The 19,308-nt window shown below is 47.9% G+C and overlaps 1 protein-coding gene across 2 annotated transcripts in view; it reads right to left on the reverse strand.

The window, feature by feature from the left end:
• Positions 1-19,308, reverse strand: part of SLC35F2 (solute carrier family 35 member F2) — a 156,458-nt gene that overhangs the window by 12,818 nt on the left and 124,332 nt on the right. For both annotated transcript variants that reach the window (XM_073662201.1, XM_073662200.1), the window contains exons 5-6: positions 14,098-14,254; positions 9,871-9,923 (exon numbers count right to left, since the gene is read on the reverse strand). In XM_073662201.1, coding sequence (XP_073518302.1) covers positions 9,871-9,923; positions 14,098-14,254 — 210 coding nt within the window. The remainder of the gene's footprint in view (positions 1-9,870; positions 9,924-14,097; positions 14,255-19,308) is intronic.

The following is a 19,308-nucleotide window of genomic DNA, read 5'->3' on the forward strand; positions in this document are numbered from 1 at the left end:
GTCTTGTCTAGTTCCGACCCAGCGTCTGATTTTCCTGGGCATGCTTTTCAACACACTTCAGGTGAGGGTCTTTCTTCCCAAAGAAAAGAGAGCGGATCTCCAATGATGGGGGGGGGTTCACTCTCTTCAGGCCCTGTGATCTCCATCCTTTGGCTCTGCCATGGCGGTTCTGGGTAGGATAGTAGCGTCTGCGGAGGCAATACCGTTCGCCCAGTTTCACACCAGGCCACCTCAGCAGACCATCCTGTACGAATGGAACTGGTCCGTTCCTTCCCTGGATCGTCCTGTCCAGATCTCGTCCCGAGTCAGGGTGTCCCTAAACTGGCGGCTGTGCTCCCCCTTCATTCGGCAGAGTCGGTCCTTCCTTCCTCCCAATCCACTGACAAGTGGTTACAACGGATGCCAGGCTCCTTGGCTGGGGAGCTGTCTTCCACAACCTCACAGTCCAGGGTCGATGGAAGAGACTTAGCTGCCAATCAACGTTCAAGATCAGAGCCATCCTTCTGTCCCTTCTCCTCTGACCAGTCCTTCTCATGGGCCTACCGGTTCAAGTGAGACGGACAATGCCACGGCGGTGGCATGTCAACCACCAGGGAGGAACTCCGAGTCCGTTGGCCATGACCGAAGTGTTCAGCCAAGACCGAAGTTCTGGGCAGAGAACATGGTTCCAGCAATTTCGGCAGTGCACATCCCCAGCGTAGACAATTGGGCCGCCGACTTTCTCAGTCGCAAGGGTCTCACGGCGGGAAAATGGTCTCTGCATCAGGATGTCTTCCATCAGTTTTCTCTATGATGGGGCACTTTGGATGTGAATCTCATGGCCTCCAGAATGAACAGAAAAGTCCCGCAGTTCGTCTCCAGGTCCCACGTTCCTATCGCGGCGGGATTCGACTCCCTGGCAATACCCTGGTCACAGTTTGCGCTTCCTTATCTGTTCCCGCCTTTCAGCCTGCTTTCCAGGCTGTTGAAGAAAATCAAAGTTGAAGGGGTGCCAGTCATTATAATAGCACCAGATTGGCCTAGGAGGGCCTGGTATGCAGAGGTCGTCAATTTACTTGCATATGCTCGCTTTGAGGGCATCGCTGTTGAGACCGCGGTTCTAAGAGTGTCCAGGTTCTCTGAATGAGTGATTCAGACGATGATTCGGGCACAGAAGCCAGCCTCGAGTCTACTATCGGACTTGGAAAGCCTTCTTCCGTTGGTGTGAGACTATTCACACCACGTCTATGGTTTTCTCTCTTCCTTCTGTTCTCACATTTCTTCAATCAGGGCTTGATGCAGGTCTAGCTCTCAGTTCGCTGCCTATTCTCAAAAGAATCTAGCTTCATGTTCTCAGGTCAATCTTTCTTCAAGGAGTGGCCCATGCAGCCCATCCCTATCGTCCCTCGGTAGATCCTTGGGACCTCGACCTGGTTCTGGAGGCTCTCAGGAGTCCCCCCCCCCCTTCAAGCGGCTCAAGGACATCTGGTGTTTTTTCTCGTGGCCATCATTTCCGTCAGGCGGGTTTCGGAGCTGGCAGCTCTTTCATGTCATTCACCCTTCCTTATTCTGCACCAGGATAAGGCAGTTTTGTGACCTGTACCTTCCTTTCTTCCCCAGGTAGTCTCCGCCTTTCATCTCAATGAGGACATCATCCTCCCCTCTTTCTGTCCATCTCAAGGTCACCCCCTGGAGCGATTTCTGAACAGGTTGGACCTGGTCAGGGCAATTTGCATTTACCTTTCTAGGACTACCTCCTTTCGGAGTATGGATTCTCTCTTTGTGATCCCTGAGGGCCCTCGAAGAGGCCTTCCGATGTCCCAGGCTATAATTCCTCGCTGGAGCCAGGCGACTATCTTGGCGGCATACCGTGTAAAGTACAGAGCGCCTTCCCCTGGGATTAAGGCCCACTCTACCCAAGAAATGGGGTCCTCCTGGGCCGTTTGCAAAGCTGTAGGGCAGATGCCCAATAGCGAAGCGGCGACATGGTCTTCTACTCACACATTTGCCAAGTTTTACAGGGTCCATACCTACGCTTCGGCAGATGCCAGCCTAGATAGGAGAATCTTACATGCGGTAGTGGCTAGTTCTCTGACCTGAATGGATTTTGTGCTGTTTCCCTCCCAAGGGACTGCTTTGCGACATCCCATGGTTTCCTGTGTCCCCCAATGAAGCGATAAAGAAAACAGGATTTTTTGGTTACTCACTGTAAAATCTGTTTCTCAGAGCCTTCATTGGGGGCCACAGCACCCACCAAAGCTTGACAGCAGTATTGACGTTTTCTATTATTAAGGTTTGGTTTTTGTGTATTTCCTTCTATGTTATTCTTTACACGTTGCTTCTCCTACTGCTTTGTCACTAACTGATTAACTTAGTGCCAGTCGGTGAGGTGTACACTGCTGGGGATGAGCTAATTTTTTTGTACATAGTGTGAGCCTCCTAGTGGCAGGAGCATACACCCATGGTTTCCTGTGTCACCCAATGAAGGCTCCGAGAAACTGATTTTAAGGTGAGTAACCAAAAAATCCTGTTTGATCATGTCCCCATTTACTATACTAATTAGGGCTTTAGCTAGTTGATGGGGCGTTAGTTGACCCAAACTTGTCAGCCCTCTTTCCACGTTATCACATCCCTGTGGGCATGATAATATTAATTTGCATGAGCTGGCATCATGCAAAAACCCAGGAGGCTGGGTTTTTATAAAGCTGGGAAATTTGCATCACCTGGCTTTTCCTAACGAGACCTGAAACCTTGGTCAAAGGCATCTGAGCATACAACTCTCCAAGGGTGCCCACACTTTTGCATCGGCCCATTTTCCTTTTTGTAATTTTTAAATTGTAAAATCTATGCGGCCGACCGGGCGCAATCAGCAGAACGTTGCTTAAATTTGGCGCCAAAATCGCTGATTAGTCGCGGTTGCCGGCCGCAACCAATCAGCAAAACGGTGTTTAAATTTGGCGGCAATATCGGTGATTGGTCACGGGTGGCGGCCACGACCAATCAGCGAACTATGTTAGTGAGGACCGGAGAGCTTGTTTAAATTTGGCGATAAAATCGACCAATCAGCAGAGCGTTGTTTAAATTTGGCGGCAATCTCGCTGATTGGTCTCGGCCGGCCGGCGGCCGGGACCAATCAGCAGAGCGGTGTTTAAATTTGGCGCCAAAATCGCTGATTGGTAGCGGTCGCCGGCGGCCGCGACCAATCAGCACAGCGTTGTTTACGTTTGGCGCCAATCTCGCTGATTGGTCGCGGTCGGCTGGCGGCTGCGACCAATCAGCAGAGCGGTGTTTAAATTTAGCGCCAATCTCGCTGATTGGTCGCGGTGGCCGACCGCGACCAATCAGCAGAGCGGCGTTTAAATTTGCAGCCTATATCGCTGATTGGTAGCGGCCGGCCACCGCGACCAATCAGCAGAGCGGCGTTTAAATTTGCCGCCCATCTCGCTGATTGGTCGCTGTAGCAGGCCGCGACCAATCAGCACAGCGGCGTTTAAATTTGCCGCCCATCTCGCTGATTGGTCGCGGTGGCCGGCCGCGACCAATCAGCGTCGTATTAGTGTGGGCCCGGGAGCGGCGCTGCTTGTGCGGCTCTGTATTAGCGAGGACCGGGGAGCGGCGCTGCCTGTGCGGCTCCTTCTGCTGCGAGAAGCCGGGAGATGAGCGGCTGCTCGTAGCAGAAGCATCCCGACCGGCGGCGCCGCTCCCCGGTCCTCCGTTCACACTTGCTGTCGGGAGATCAGCGGGCCAAGCCGCTGATCTTCCGACGTTAGCCGCATGGAGGTCAGCGGCGCCGGTCGGGGTAGTTGTGCTGCTAGCGCCGCTCATCTCCCCGCTGCATCACCGCTGACCTCCGTCCGCCAGATGAGCCGCTAACGGCTGCCATCTTTTTTCAGAAATCCCGTGGCGCTGATTGGCCACTGCCGGACCAATGAGCGACGCGGGATTTCCAGGACAGACAGACAGACAGACAAACAGACGGGATAAGACAATTATATGGTAATTATAAATATATATATATATATTTTTTTTTTTACCTAAAATACAAAGAAAATGTGTCATCTAACTTTAGGCCTTTTAGAGATCATTTCATCTTCAGTAAAAATAAGTAAAGACACTAGCTCCCAAGGGGATAAGTACCGCTGAAAGCAGCTGACAGAAACCGGGTCCTGTGTGGTAAACCCATGGAGAAAGGTGAGGAGATAAAAACTGGGTAACCCTCATCCTCCAGTGAACTATAACAAGAAGCTATATCAGCAAACTGTAGGTCTTCTTTTTGTTATGGAAAAAAAAGTGGAAAATCCAGCAACCGCAAACATCATTAAAACATCACATTTATTTGTAGAATAAAATATGAAAAAGAAAAGTTTAAAAAACATGGTAGTACAACGGTCGACGCTTTCGAGCTCCAATAGCTCTTAATCATGATTAAACTTTTCCTTTTTCATGTTTTAATCTTCAAATAAATGTGATGTTTTAATGATTTTTGCGGTTGCTGGATTTTCCACTTTTTTTTCTATGGTTCATTTGCTCAGGAATCCAGCCTGAAGTCTCTGTGAACCAAACCCTTATTCCAGGAATTTCTCAACCGGGTGAGCTGATGTTTGCTTCATTGTTGTTTTTTTACCTTCTTTTTGTTACTCCTCTTTATGTTTCACATGCATGATTGTCAGCTGAAATGCTAGGTCTGTGGTGGTTACTATTTGTAGCATTATAAACTGAAACTCTTTAATATAAAAGAAATTGGTGAATTACTTATATTCTGTATATAAGATCTATGTCTCAAACACCAGATTTGCGTTGTTAGCAGAAACACACATTGCTTCTATGTATAGAGAGGTATTGATCATAAATACCTATGTGCAAATTTGAATTCTAGACTGAGCCCTCGGGGGCCGGGTGCTCGCTCCTCCTGTACCAGTCGTCGACTTGTATTGTTTAAGATTATTGTAATTGTTTTTGCTATGTATACCCCCTTTTTTCACATGTTACACATGTTATGCGCCATGGAATAAATGGCGGTATAATAAATAATAATTATCATGATTTTTGAAGGGATTATCTAAGCAACTCTTATTGATTTATATATCATAGCACTCCTTTTTTTTGTTTCATGTCCATCCACTAGCTCTTTAGCGCGACAGTATCCATTTATCATCTCATCATCATTTCATCTTCAACTTCAACTTGCTTCACTGTTCACAATAACAGTAATTTTAACCGGTGGTGCCCAAACTTTTACATTCCACTGTATAAGCGCTTCTGTTCACACCCTGTATAAAATAGTGCTATATTATGTGAAAAAAGTCCTATTAACCTAGAAACATCCTAAAAGCCTTTCAATGGCTGTATGGTAGCATGTTTAGGCCTTGCAGGCTGCTCACAATAGCACGAGTAACATGCAGACTGGTGTTATAGTGTTAAAAACGGCTCCTAGGACACTTTGGAGAAAAGCTTCTAACACTGGTTCCACAACTGATCCATTCTATACTGCAAGTGAAATTGAATGTCACATACTAAGCCTAAAGCATCAGGGTCAACACCAGTGGTCTCAAACACGCGGGCCGTTGGCCGCATGCGGCCCCTCCTGCTGCTTCTTGTGGCCCGCAGGCACAGACCCCGTAACGATCACAGCTCTCTCCAACAGCCGCCATCAGCGCTGTAATGCAGTGTATTGCCGCGCAGAGAGCCGGTCTCTGCGCGGCAATACACTGCATTACAGCACTGATGTCGGCGGCTGCTGGAGAGAGCAGTGATCGTTACGGGGTCTGTGCCTGCGGGCCACAGGTGCAGAAAGGACGCCGAGGGAACGGAGGACAGGTGAGAAGAATCTTTTTTATTTTTTTTCTCTGTCATGTGAAATACAGCACAGGGGACCTGTGCTCAGTATAGGGGGGGCACTGTGCGCAGTATGGGGGGGACGGACCCTGTGCACAGTGTGGGGGGGATAGACCCTGTGCGCAGTGTGGGGGGGGGCGGACCCTGTGCACAGTGTGGGGGGGGACGGACCCTGTGCGCAGTGTGGGGGGGGGCAGACCCTGTGCGCAGTGTGTGGGGGGGGGGCGGACCCTGTGCGCAGTGTGGGGGGGGACGGACCCTGTGCGCAGTGTGGGGGGGGGCAGACCCTGTGCGCAGTGTGGGGGGGGGGCGGACCCTGTGCGCAGTGTGGGGGGGGCGGACCCTGTGCGCAGTGTGGGGGGGGGGGGGCGGACCCTGTGCGCAGTGTGGGGGGGACGACCCTGTGCACAGTGTGGGGGGGACGGACCCTGTGCGCAGTGTGGGGGGGGGCGGACCCTGTGCGCAGTATGGGGGGGATCGACCCTGTGCACAGTGTGGGGGGGAAGGACCCTGTGCGCAGTGTGTGGGGGGGGGGGGGACGGACCCTGTGCGCAGTGTGTGTGTGGGGGGGACGGACCCTGTGCACAGTGTGTGTGTGGGGGGGACGGACCCTGTGCACAGTGTGTGTGTGGGGGGGGACGGACCCTGTGCACAGTGTGTGTGTGGGGGGGACGGACCCTGTGCACAGTGTGTGTGTGGGGGGGGGACGGACGGACCCTGTGCGCAGTGTGGGGAGGATAGACCCTGTGCGCAGTGTGGGGGGGGATAGACCCTGTGAGCAGTGTGTGTGTGTGGGGGGGGACCCTGTGCGCAGTGTGGGGGGGACGACCCTGTGCGCAGTGTGGGGGGGACGGACCATGTGCGCAGTGTGGGGGGGACGGACCCTGTGCGCAGTGTGGGGGGGACGGACCCTGTGCGCAGTGTGGGGGGGACGGACCCTGTGCGCAGTGTGGGGGGGACGGACCCTGTGCGCAGTGTGGGGGGGACGGACCCTGTGCGCAGTGTGTGTGGGGACGGACGGACCCTGTGCGCAGTGTGGGGACGGACGGACCCTGTGCGCAGTGTGTGTGGGGACGGACGGACCCTGTGCGCAGTGTGGGGACGGACGGACCCTGTGCGCAGTGTGGGGGGGGGACGGACCCTGTGCGCAGTGTGGGGGGGGGCGGACCCTGTGCGCAGTGTGGGGGGGGGCGGACCCTGTGCGCAGTGTGGGGGGGGCGGACCCTGTGCGCAGTGTGGGGGGGGGCGGACCCTGTGCGCAGTGTGGGGGGGGGCGGACCCTGTGCGCAGTGTGGGGGGGGGGACGGACCCTGTGCGCAGTGTGGGGGGGGGGACCCTCTGCGCAGTGTGGGGGGGGACGGACCCTGTGCGCAGTGTGGGGGGACGGGGATGGGGGACCATGTCTGCAATATGGCAGACCTGGATGGGGGACCATGTCTGCAATGTGGGGGACCTGGATGGGGGACCATGTCTGCAATGTGGGGGACCTGGATGGGGGACCATGTCTGCAGTGTGGGGGACCTGGATGGGAGACCATGTCTGCAGTGTGGGGGACCTGGATGGGAGACCATGTCTGCAGTGTGGGGGACCTGGATGGGAGACCATGTCTGCAGTGTGGGGGACCTGGATGGGAGACCATGTCTGCAGTGTGGGGGACCTGGATGGGAGACCATGTCTGCAGTGTGGGGGACCTGGATGGGAGACCATGTCTGCAGTGTGGGGGACCTGGATGGGAGACCATGTCTGCAGTGTGGGGGACCTGGATGGGAGACCATGTCTGCAGTGTGGGGGACCTGGATGGGAGACCATGTCTGCGGTGTGGGGGACCTGGATGGGAGACCATGTCTGCAGTGTGGGGGACCTGGATGGGAGACTATGTCTGCAGTGTGGGGGACCTGGATGGGAGACCATGTCTGCAGTGTGGGGGACCTGGATGGGAGACCATGTCTGCAGTGTGGGGGACCTGGATGGGAGACCATGTCTGCAGTGTGGGGGACCTGGATGGGAGACCATGTCTGCAGTGTGGGGGACCTGGATGGGAGACCATGTCTGCAGTGTGGGGGACCTGGATGGGAGACCATGTCTGCATGTGTGGGGGACCTGGATGGGAGACCATGTCTGCAGTGTGGGGGACCTGGATGGGAGACCATGTCTGCAGTGTGGGGGACCTGGATGGGAGACCATGTCTGCAGTGTGGGGGACCTGGATGGGAGACCATGTCTGCAGTGTGGGGGGACCTGGATGGGAGACCATGTCTGCAGTGTGGGGGACCTGGATGGGAGACCATGTCTGCAGTGTGGGGGACCTGGATGGGAGACCATGTCTGCAGTGTGGGGGACCTGGATTGGAGACCATGTCTGCAGTGTGGGGGACCTGGATGGGAGACCATGTCTGCCATATGAGGGACCTGGATGGGAGACCATGTCTGCAGTGTGGGGGACCTGGATGGGAGACCATGTCTGCAGTGTGGGGGACCTGGATGGGAGACCATGTCTGCAGTGTGGGGGACCTGGATGGGAGACCATGTCTGCAGTGTGGGGGACCTGGATGGGAGACCATGTCTGCAATATGAAGGACCTGGATGGGAGACCATGTCTGCAAGATGAGGACCAGTTCAAAAGGTGTATAGAAAATAAAATGGTATCACTAAAAATATCACTTTGTCATGCAAATAATGCGGCCCCCCAAATTAAATGTTTTTCTGTGTGCAGCCCATATGCCCAGCTGAGTTTGAGACCCCTGGTCTACACCAACTACCAGAAGGTGTTTGCATGACATTTGGTTAAGAGCCAGATGTTCAGGCACAGGTGCACCATTGACCTCACGCCATCGTTCTCAAAAAGTTATCATGGTGCCGAGCAAGCAGTGGAGGCTAGAATGGAGGTCTATCCTCTTCAGTGATGAGTTTCGCTTTTGTCTTAGACGCAATGATAGCTGGAGATGATGTGGTCAATGCCATGAAGAGGCCTTCACGAGAGAGTCACACTGGTTCTACTCCCAGGATTATGGTGTGCAGTGGGCATAGTATAGCCAGACCCCTCTAGTCTTCATTATAGGTACACTAACTGCTAGGTTTTACATTGATTTGGTTGTGGAAACAGTGGTACAGCCATTTTTCCCCAAGTGTCCCAGGAGCTGTTTTTCAACATGACGCCAGTCTACATGTTGCTCGTATTACTGTGAGCAGCCTGCGAGGCCCAATAGTGCTACCATAGCCTGCAGCGTCTCCGCACTGGTCTCCAATCAAACACATCTAGCACACCATTAGTTGGCAATTGCAAAAGAAGCTGCCAGCAGCGGATGTTGATGATTTTTGTGCCCAAGGGCATTCAGTGTGGCTGAAACATCCCTCAGACAACCACTGATAACAGCCAAAGAGTGTAAGTGTGTGTATTTCTGCATGTAGCACTCCTGCTTGACATAAATAAATCAAGAGGTTTTTTATTGTTTCTTTCCATTTTTTCATCATTTGCAGATCATTATCATGTCTATCCATCCTGTGATTTCCATAACTCCATGACTTTTCCTTCTTGGTGTTGCAATTTCAATGCTGAGAAGTGCAATAACTCTTTGAGCAGATCAATGTAGACTGCAATAAGGAGAGGGTGATGAGCAGCAACCAGACACCATGGGCATCACTTATCCAATATAGGCAATCCCTTTTCCTTGATAACATTGGATATTTTCTGAGTGACTGTTCCGTTGACAATGAATGGAGCAATGGTGCTCATGCTGCATCCAGACAAGGCTCTGAAAAGCCCCATTCCCTGGATTGGTGAGAGAGTCCCAATAGTCGGACTCCCACGATCAGCAAATCATCACCTTTTCCTATGGATAGGTAATCCATAAAAATGTAGGACAAACCGTTTAACTATTGAATGCTTGGCGTTTCAGCTGCCAGAACTGCAGCAATCAGCTATGTGCAGGTATGTACTTAGAAAAGGAGTTGTCCAGAATATAATTGCATACTACGCTACGCTTTCTATACGATAAGACGTCTGTACCATAACACGGAAACATGGAGGTTGGATATATGGCATGGAGTCTAGTACTTACCTACTTTCCAGTCCCACTTAATGTTGCCAATTGCACTATATTCAACACTCATCCTGTTATAAAGAAAGGAATAAAAAAAAAAAGAAAAAAAAAAAAATCAGCCAATTACAGGAAGCACACACTGGAGACAAAAGTAAAAAAAAAATAAAATCATAATGCAAGTTTATAGTAGTAGGCCAGGCAATCAGCAATTGGAGACGACTTCTGGATTGTCTATTCTAGACAAATAATTGTGTTTCTCTTGAAATAAAAAATTGCTGTTACTGTGCTGCAATGTTCCTGTGGCGCCCCTGCGGGTTCAGTTGCCACAGAGAAACTGCATCATACCCAGAGGTGTGGTATCTCACTCTCAGGTAAGGATGGAGTACAGCCCGGGACCCAACCACTTGCATACATTGCACTCCACTTCAGGAGGGAAGGGCGAGGTTGCTCCTAAGGGAGAGCACAGTCCCTGGTCCCTAGCTGGAGGGTGGAACCATATAGTGGGTGTGGGTGGAGGAAGAAGTACAGGGGAGTACTTCAGGAGTAGTATAAAAAGGGGAGCCATCTTGGGTGTGGTCAGAACAGTGGAGAGAACAGAGTGTGGACAGTGAGAGGAGCAGGAGCTCTGCAGGTGGAGCGGGCCTGAGTGAGAGAGGCCCAGGAGGAAAGGCTGAAGAAGAGAGGAGCAGGGATGAAGGCTCAAGAAAGAAAGAGGGGATCCCAGGGGTACGGGAAGAGCAGGAGGCCACCCGTACGCCCGAATCTACCAGGACGTGGAGGGATTAGGCCACAAAGGGGACCGGCCCCTAACTAGTGGGAATTACAACATTCAGCTAGAAACCGGAGGCTTCTACATTTTCAAGGTGTAGTTTTCCACAGCCGCAATTAATCGCCAAAAAGGTAGCCGCACAAGATCCAGGGAACTGCAGGTTGCCCGCCAAGATCTGAGGTTACCGGCTTGCGGACACTGGTTGCGAGGCGCAGGGCAGGAGGGTGAGAGCCAGCGCAGGAAGATGACTGAGAAAGGCACACAGAACGGGGTCCCATTAAATACTTCTGACATACCTGAGGGATTGCTGAGCCCCTGCCTCGGTGAACGCAGAATGACGTGAGTGGTGATAATTGGCCGTTGTAACCAGGAGCAACGTGATAGCCGTGAGTAAACCCTGAAGACTGCACCCCACTGTCTCTGTGAATTATTGCTGCACCATCACCAGCCCTGCCCTACACTGCACAACAACAACTACCTCATCATTAACCATCACAGCACCGCCCTGGAGCTAAGCTCTACCTGTGGAGAGTTGAACCAACTCTGCTGCATTAACAACAGCTCCAGAGGACCTGCTCCGCAGCGACGGCACTATATAGCCGCATACCACAGGTGGCATCACGAACATCAAAAGAACTTTAAATCCCCTTTATTAAACCATTCCCCTTTTTTATTGACTGCCCTGGGTCATGGAGCGGGTCACAGCCACTTTGACATCCCCTAGCAACGACCGGCCCGGCTACCGAGTACCCCACGGCCCAGGGGGCGCATCATTCCTCTGTCATTACTCCTAGAAATTTAGGAATACATTGACAGCTGGATACAAGCAGTTGGTAGGGTGGACCTTCCCCGTCTTTACTATCCGATCAGTGCTGTCAGTGTTCAGGGAATTCCAAATGGGACATATTTGCTGCTGAAGAAGGAGGATTTTCTCATCTGCAAACACCTGGTGATGGTCTCCAGATGCCAGTACTGTTCTGTTGCATTACTTGGTCCAGCAGTTTCTTCAGTGTCCGTAAAATTAAAAAAGCAACTGAACGTGAAGTAGTAAAGCCGGACATGTGAGTAGAGATGGACGAATTGATTCGCGGGACTCCAGTCCATCGACCAGGTCAGTAATCTCTCTCCGCTGCACGGGAGCTCTGCGAAACTCTTACCTTCTATGATTCCTGGGGCGGCTTTTGATTAGTCCGGGCTGCTGTAACGTCATCATTGCAGCGTGGCGTTCTGATTATGTAGCACCAGTCCAACTAATAAAAAGCCGCGCCAAAGATCGTGGAAGGTAAGAGATTCGCAGAGCTCCCGTGCAGCGGCCAGAGACTACTGACCTGGTCTACAGATCGGAAGTCCAGCGAATCGATCCATCTCTACTCACGTGTCCGGCTTGGCTGCCACGCGTTCAGTTGCTTTTTTAATGCCACTGACACTGCAAAAACAGCAGGACCAAGTAATGCAGCAGAACAGTACAGGCATCGGGAGACACAGACAGACTAAACTGCAAGATTGGCAGCAAGAAGAATTCAGGAGGACTTTCGGAGCAGCTCTGTGGATGCGGTACAGGGCAATTAATTGGATATTTGTTTGCGCTCTCTAATCCTATTCGAGAGTGCAGGACCAAATCTTTCTTTTAGACTGCAGATATTGCTGTGAAAATACAGCATAAATTGATGGGCTGCAGCAGATGTCAAACCAGCAGCAGCGGTCAATTTACATAGTTGGTTCACAGTTTGAGGATGGGACTTCATGAAAACGTATCCAAAATGCTGATACTGTTATATATGACAGATTATACATTTGGAATCTCTGCTGTGTATCCGGCCTGTTTAAAAGTACCCTCCCTTAGACTGTGTAAGAACACAACCCTTTAAAAAGAATCTGTCAGCAGGTAATCTGAGAGCAGCATGAGATGGGGGCTGAGAACCTGATTCCAGCGATGTATCACTTAGTTTACTGGGTGCAGCAGTTGTGATATAATCCCAGTTTTCTCTGCTGCAGATCTAGCAGCGCTTGGAATGCTGAGCCCAGTATAACCACGCCCACACCACTGATTGTCAATGTACATTGTACACAGAAAGCAGCCAATCAGCTACTAATCAGTGGTGGGGGCAGGGTTACAAAATGCAGTTGACCAGGAGGCACTAGACACCTAGTCCTGCTGTGATAATCTCCTGCTGATAAAACACTCATTTTATTGAAACAGCAACACACAGCCCAGTAAGTGACACATCACTGTAATCAGGGTCTCTGTCCTTATACCCACTGACAGATTCCTTTTAACAAGGTGAATGGTAGAACTCCGTAATAAATTGATTTGTACATTTCTAGGAGGAATAACAGAGGGACAGAATAATGCTGTGCTACAAGAAAAAAAATCCCTTAAATGGTTATTTCATGGGGAATACAAGAATCTTAAAAGTTTGTTTTAGTAAAGTGTTTTCACAGAATATAACAAAGGGTATTTTTCCCCTACCATTAGAAACAGTGCCACTTTTGTTCATGGTGGTGTCTGGTATAGCAGCTCATCTCAACTGACTTCACTAGGCTGAGCTGCAATATCAGACAACTCAGGCAATGCTGTATGGTAAAGCCTCAGACCATTTATTTTATTATTCCCCTAAAAAACGTGGAGCCTTTATCGACAATTCCTTTCAAATATAACAGCCATTGCAGGAGAACTTGCAGCAGAATTTATGTGTCTGCCTCCTCCATAGAACTGTATGAGCACCAACTGTCATCGCCTATCTCAGTAATGGGAAAGTCAGTCTCCATTGAATACACATTTTACCCCTGAATTACAAATGATCGACTAGCCCAGTAGGAGAATCTATTATATCTTACCAGAGAACTTGGTTTCAAAGTCACTTATTTTTAGGTGTGCTATTGATTTAAAAAAAAATATATACTTTTAAAATAGGCACGAAGCACCCGCGTACCAAAATGTTTATTATTATAGGAGTAAAAACAAAAATCGGGAAAAGCGAAATACAAAAAAATAATGACAAGTAATGCACATCTTGTAGATTTGATCTAACATGGATCCAGTGATAGGTACGCATTGTACCATTTATCTGTCACACAAAAATGTTTGAGAGTGTGAGTGAATCAGGGGACGGGGTTAAGGTTTTTTCTCTTTAACAGTTTTTTTTAAATTGACCTTTAGCCATTTAATGTCTTTTTTTTTTTTTACGGTTTCTTGCGGTAGCTGTGTAATTTCGGCAATCCTCTGTTAACAGATTAAAGATAAGTGATCTAATGTTTGTTGGTTATTAGGTCAGTATTAGCAGTGATCGGCTCACAGAGGATTGCTGAGTATTTTAGCATTTTTTGGCGGCTCCTGTGTGCAGAAGTCTCATGCGTACTAGTACAGATGAGAGGTGCCAATGACGTCTATACAGAGAATACTGCGATACCACCGTATAATTACGTACAATACCCCTTTAAATGTCACATTGCACACACAAAACACAGGCACTTACATTTGTATGCCACTGATAAAAGTGCCGAACAGGCCCAGCATCCCCAGGAACTCCTCCCGGGTGAGGTTCTTCACTATATATTCTTCAGTAACATTGGAGACGGCGTACAAGCAGGCACCCAGGATTACCAAGGCGTCACCGATCAGCATGTCACTCGCTGCGGAAAAAAAAGGGGGCACAAACATTTTAACCCATGAAAGAGACTATAGCAGTAACGATTATTGTATATTAAGTGCATTGCAATTTTAGTAGATATAGCAGATAAACAATAGTTCCGCCGTCTTGTTGCAATTTTTCACCATATTCAAGGTCTTTGCATTGAACGGCAAGGCTTGTTAATCCGCCCTAGATGTATAATGGTCACAGCGAGGCCAGGACGGAATATCAGCTCCGGAGAGTGAATAAGAAAGGCTGACATTCAATGACGGCACACGGAGGGTTTACTAATGCTGAGGAATTGACACTGAAGGTATTGGACAGATGGAGAACTTTGCATTAAAGAATGATTAAAGGGACCCTCCACCATGGGACTGAAGAGTGACCATATATTTCTCTTGTATAGTCACACTACCTGGTGCTCTCCATTGACAGGGGAGACATGGGTGAGACTTACACATGGGCGCCATCATGGAAGGAGGAGGAAAGGAAATGTGATCTGAGCAGAAGGACAATGACTGACACCCGGTACGGTGACCATGTATAAGAAAAGTTTTAGTCCAGGGTGGAGAGTCGCTATAAGCTCCAGGGACTCTCCCATTAAAGCAACAATCAGGATATAAGCTTAAAAAAAATTACAGCTAGCACTCGCCCGCCTGCTCGCCACTGCTCCCATCTGTGTTCTGGCTGTGACATTATGTAGACAGAGCGTGTGACCACTGCAGACAGTCACCGAACTCTGCAGCTTGCTCCACCTACATCGATCCTATCAATGTCAATATGCACTGTGGTATTGCAGTGTACAGAACAAGCAATCACAGGTTCAAGTCCTCTCAGGGAACTAAGAAATGACTGTAAAAAAAATATGCATATTGTCTCTTCAGAGAGGACTTGAACTCTATAGCGCCACCTATTGGAAGTAGCTATTCTACAAGTCATTATCGACCCTTTAACGAGCCTTGAAATAGGACTTAGAATAAAAGCCAAATCAGAATCTCAGTTTGCAGACACGGTGTTTCGGGGTATTGCCCCTCATCAGTGCAAAGTATGAGATCTGATTTGGCTGGGTGAAAGGCTAAGACCGGGATCTAAGGGGTAACGTTTCTCCTTGTGGAGAGTGACATACCAGGTCTGGCACACCAGTAGGAGGAGACTTAAATGCCTTGCATGTTTCTCCCAGAGGAGCATGCAAGGTCTTTAAGTCACCTCATACTGGCATGTCACTCTCCACTCTGTAAAAAAAAAAAAAAAAATTCAAAACACACCCCTTGTCTCCTATTGAAAATATCTGGTATCACCATGCCCGTATTTGTCAAAATATAAAATTAACAAATGTTTTAAACACTACGGAAAGAAAAGAAAAAAACTTTTTCTCTTGGGGTTACCACACTGCTCAAAAAATCTAATAAAAAGCTACCACAACCCAAAGAAGGTATCCATGAAAATGTGAGCACGCCACGCAGAAAATAAGCCAGCACACAGCTCTATTAACAGGAAAAGGTTTCAGGTCTTGAAAAACGGTGTCAAAAATTTCTCTTTATTTATTTATTTTTTTAACAAGCTTCTGAATTTTTTACACCACAAAAATAATTAAAAAAAAATCCATGCAAGATTGATATTGCCATAGCTGACTATAATTTACTATATAAAAAAAAAAAACACGTCGTAAAAAAACAAACCTAAAAAACAATGGTGGACTTGCATTATTTTTTTTCACCATTTCATCCTAAAATGGAAATGTTTTCCGTTTTTCAGTACTTTATATATTAAAATGGTGCCAAAACTGTAACTTGTCCCGCAAAAAAAAAAAAACGTTACATGGCTAACGAAAACAGAAAAAATATATTGGAACTAGACAAGGATAGAACAAGAGAAATAAACAAATTAAAAAAATTAAAAAAATAATAATAAAAAAAAAAAATCGCCCAGTCCTTAAAGGGTTAAGCTACAATTCAAAACAAATAAATATTATTTGTCATTTTTAAGAACCCTTCCCATATTCTTGTTTACGTGCCGAAACCGATACACATTTATCTCACAACTGAAGATTCGATTTCATCTATTCCAAGCAAACATCCTGTATGAAGACAGGAGTCGACGTCACTGACGCGCGCCGACATCACTGAAACATTAGAGCAAACCCTCAGAATAGGAAAGGGAGTTTTGCAGCCACCTTTAGCTCAGAGCATTGTCCGGCCTGGATAAAACAGTAGCAAACTCTCAGCTGTGAGATAGAGGAGGTCAAGGTGTAACCAGCTATACTTCTATTGTATGTTAACACTAGAAAGTGAGCAGAACACAAAATGGTAAAAATCAAAATTAACCCTCTAAAAAGGACACCAATTTTTCTCCGTTTCCAAGAGCTGGTTTTTTTTGTTTTTTTTTTGTCGGCATAGGCGTGTGAGGACTTGTTCTTTTGCAGGATGAGTTGTAGTTTTGAATGACATCATTCACTTGAGCATATAAAGTACTGAGAAACGAGAAAAAAAAGAATCCACATGCAATATAATGGTGGGGGAAAAAAAATAAATTCTGCCATTGTTTTGTGGGGTTTAAAAAAAAGAGTTTAATAGCCGCCCGGGCACCGAGCCGCACTGGAGACTAATTGGACAGGCGGGTCCCTGGCGTCTTCTCCCCATCTGCTACCATGGAGTGACAGGTCTCTGCCAACATGCACGTATAGGGAGAGTTTTATCACTCCTCGGCATAGAGGGCGCTATTCTCAGCTTAGATAATCACCAGTCCTTGTGGACTCCAATACGTTGGAGAGACCACACAGCCAGTGAGCCAGCGTATTGGCCAACACAAGTCCAATATTACAACAAAGAGAATTGAGCTTCCCTATCCCTAAGCATCTCTGTGAGCATAAACATGGTGTCAGCCAAGTCATATTTCACATTATAGACAGAGTACCACACTTAAGAGGTGGAGATAGAAATTAACTTCTGAAACGAAAAAAAAAAATTATGTGGACTAGACGACTGGGGACCATGTACCCTGTACCCAAATTTTCAGCTGCGTTTTACAGTACCAGCAAAGTCTATGAGATTTCAGAAATCTCATGCACACATCTTGGTTTTTTGGTCATCAGTATTTTGTGCTTTGCATGTTTTTTTTTGCACAATAGAGCATGTCACTTCTTTCAGCGTTTTTCGCCCATTGAAAGCAAAGGGTGGTGCAAAAACACCTAGTGTGAATGTTTTGTTGCATTTTTAGTGAAAAAAAGCAAGTACAGCAGTATGTGAAACCCATTATTTTTGTGATTTTCCCAAGTTTATCATCTTGTCTTGGGTCACCTGAGATGGCAGTTTGGATTAGTACAGTTTAATTAAATTAAAAAGTAAACAATGGCCGACCAAAGTGTAAGACTGAACAACACCTGTGGCCGACCAAGGTGTGAAATTGAACAATGCCTGAGCAACTGAATGGCAGACCAAAGTGTAAAATGTTAATAGTGTCCTACAAACTCAATGCTCTGCCAATGTCTTAGGTAATCTATTCCTGAACAATTCACCTCCACCGCTAACATAGTAACACATAGTAACATAGTTTTAAGGTTGAAGGAAGACTAAGTCCATCTAGTTCAACCCATAGCCTAACTTGTTGATCCAGAGGAAGGCAAAAAAAAACATGTGGCAAACACTAAGCTCCACATTGGGGAAAAAAATTCCTTCCCGACTCCATACGACAATCAGACTAGTTCCCTGGATCAATGCCCTATCAAGGAATCTAGTATTTATAACCTGTAATATTATACTTTTCAAGAAAGGCATCCATGCCCTTCTTAAATTTTAACAGTGAATCACTCATTACAACATCATGCGGCAGAGAGTTCCATAGTCTCACTGCTCTTACAGTAAAGAATCCCCGTCTGTGATTATGATTAAACCTTCTTTCCTCCAGACGTAGAAGATGCCCCCTTGTCCCCGTCTCAGGCCTCAGAGTAAAAAGATCAGTAGAAAGGTCTTTGTACTGTTCCCTCATATACTTGTACATAGTAATAAGATCACCCCCAAGCCTTCTTTTTTCCACAGTAAATAACCCCAAGTGTAATAACCTGTCTTGGTATTGCAGACCCCCCAGTCCTCTAATAACCTTGGTCGCTCTTCTCTGCACCCGCTCTAGTTCAGCTGTGTCTTTCGTATACACCGGAGACCAGAACTGTACACAGTATTCTAAGTGTGGTCACACTAGTGACTTGTATAGAGGTAAAATTATGTTCTCCTCATGAGCATCTATGCTTCTTTTAATGCATCCCATTATTTTATTTGCCTTTGCAGCAGCTGCCTGACACTGGCCACTAAACGTGAGCTTGTCGTCCACCAATACACCCAGGTCTTTTTCAGTTACAGTTTTGCCCAGTGTTTTACAATTAAGCATATAATTATACATTGTATTTCCTCTGCCCAAGTGCATTACCTTACATTTATCCCCATTAAAGCTCATTTGCCATTTATCAGCCCAAGCTTCTAGTTTACATAGATCCTCCTGTAATATAAAATTGTCCTCCTCTGTATTGATTACTCTACAGAGTTTAGTGGCATCTGCAAATATTGAAATATTACTCTGTATGCCCCCTACAAGGTCATTAATAAATATGTTATAAAGAAGGGGGCCCAATACTGACCCCTGTGGTACCCCACTGTTAACTGAGACCCAGTCTGAGTGTTTTCCATTAATAACCACCCTTTGTAACATTTGTACTGTGAATTTTCTCATGAACATATGTCTTGCATTGGTGACCTGTGTTCATGCTTCTGTGGTATAAGCAAAGTTGAACTTTGGAATCCTGAAAAATGCAACAAAAACCGCCACAAAAACCGCACCAAAACCTGCGTTTTTGACACTGCTTCTTTCCTGCCAAGAGAGCAGGTTTTGCTGCAGAACAAAAAAACCACCAAAAACGTCCTGTGTGAACACACCCTAAGGCTGCGTGCCCACTAAGCATTTTCCAAGCATTTATGCTGCGGAATTTACGCAGCGTAAACGCTTGGGAAGCGCTTGGTAATCCGTCCCCCATGGTCCCCAATGACAAGCCGCAATGTCAATGCCCAT

Source organism: Phyllobates terribilis, unplaced genomic scaffold (assembly GCF_046119375.1).
Source record: "Phyllobates terribilis strain yellow unplaced genomic scaffold, ASM4611937v1 Scaffold_2__4_contigs__length_985480577, whole genome shotgun sequence".
In the NCBI taxonomy this organism is placed as follows: Eukaryota; Metazoa; Chordata; class Amphibia; order Anura; family Dendrobatidae; genus Phyllobates; species Phyllobates terribilis.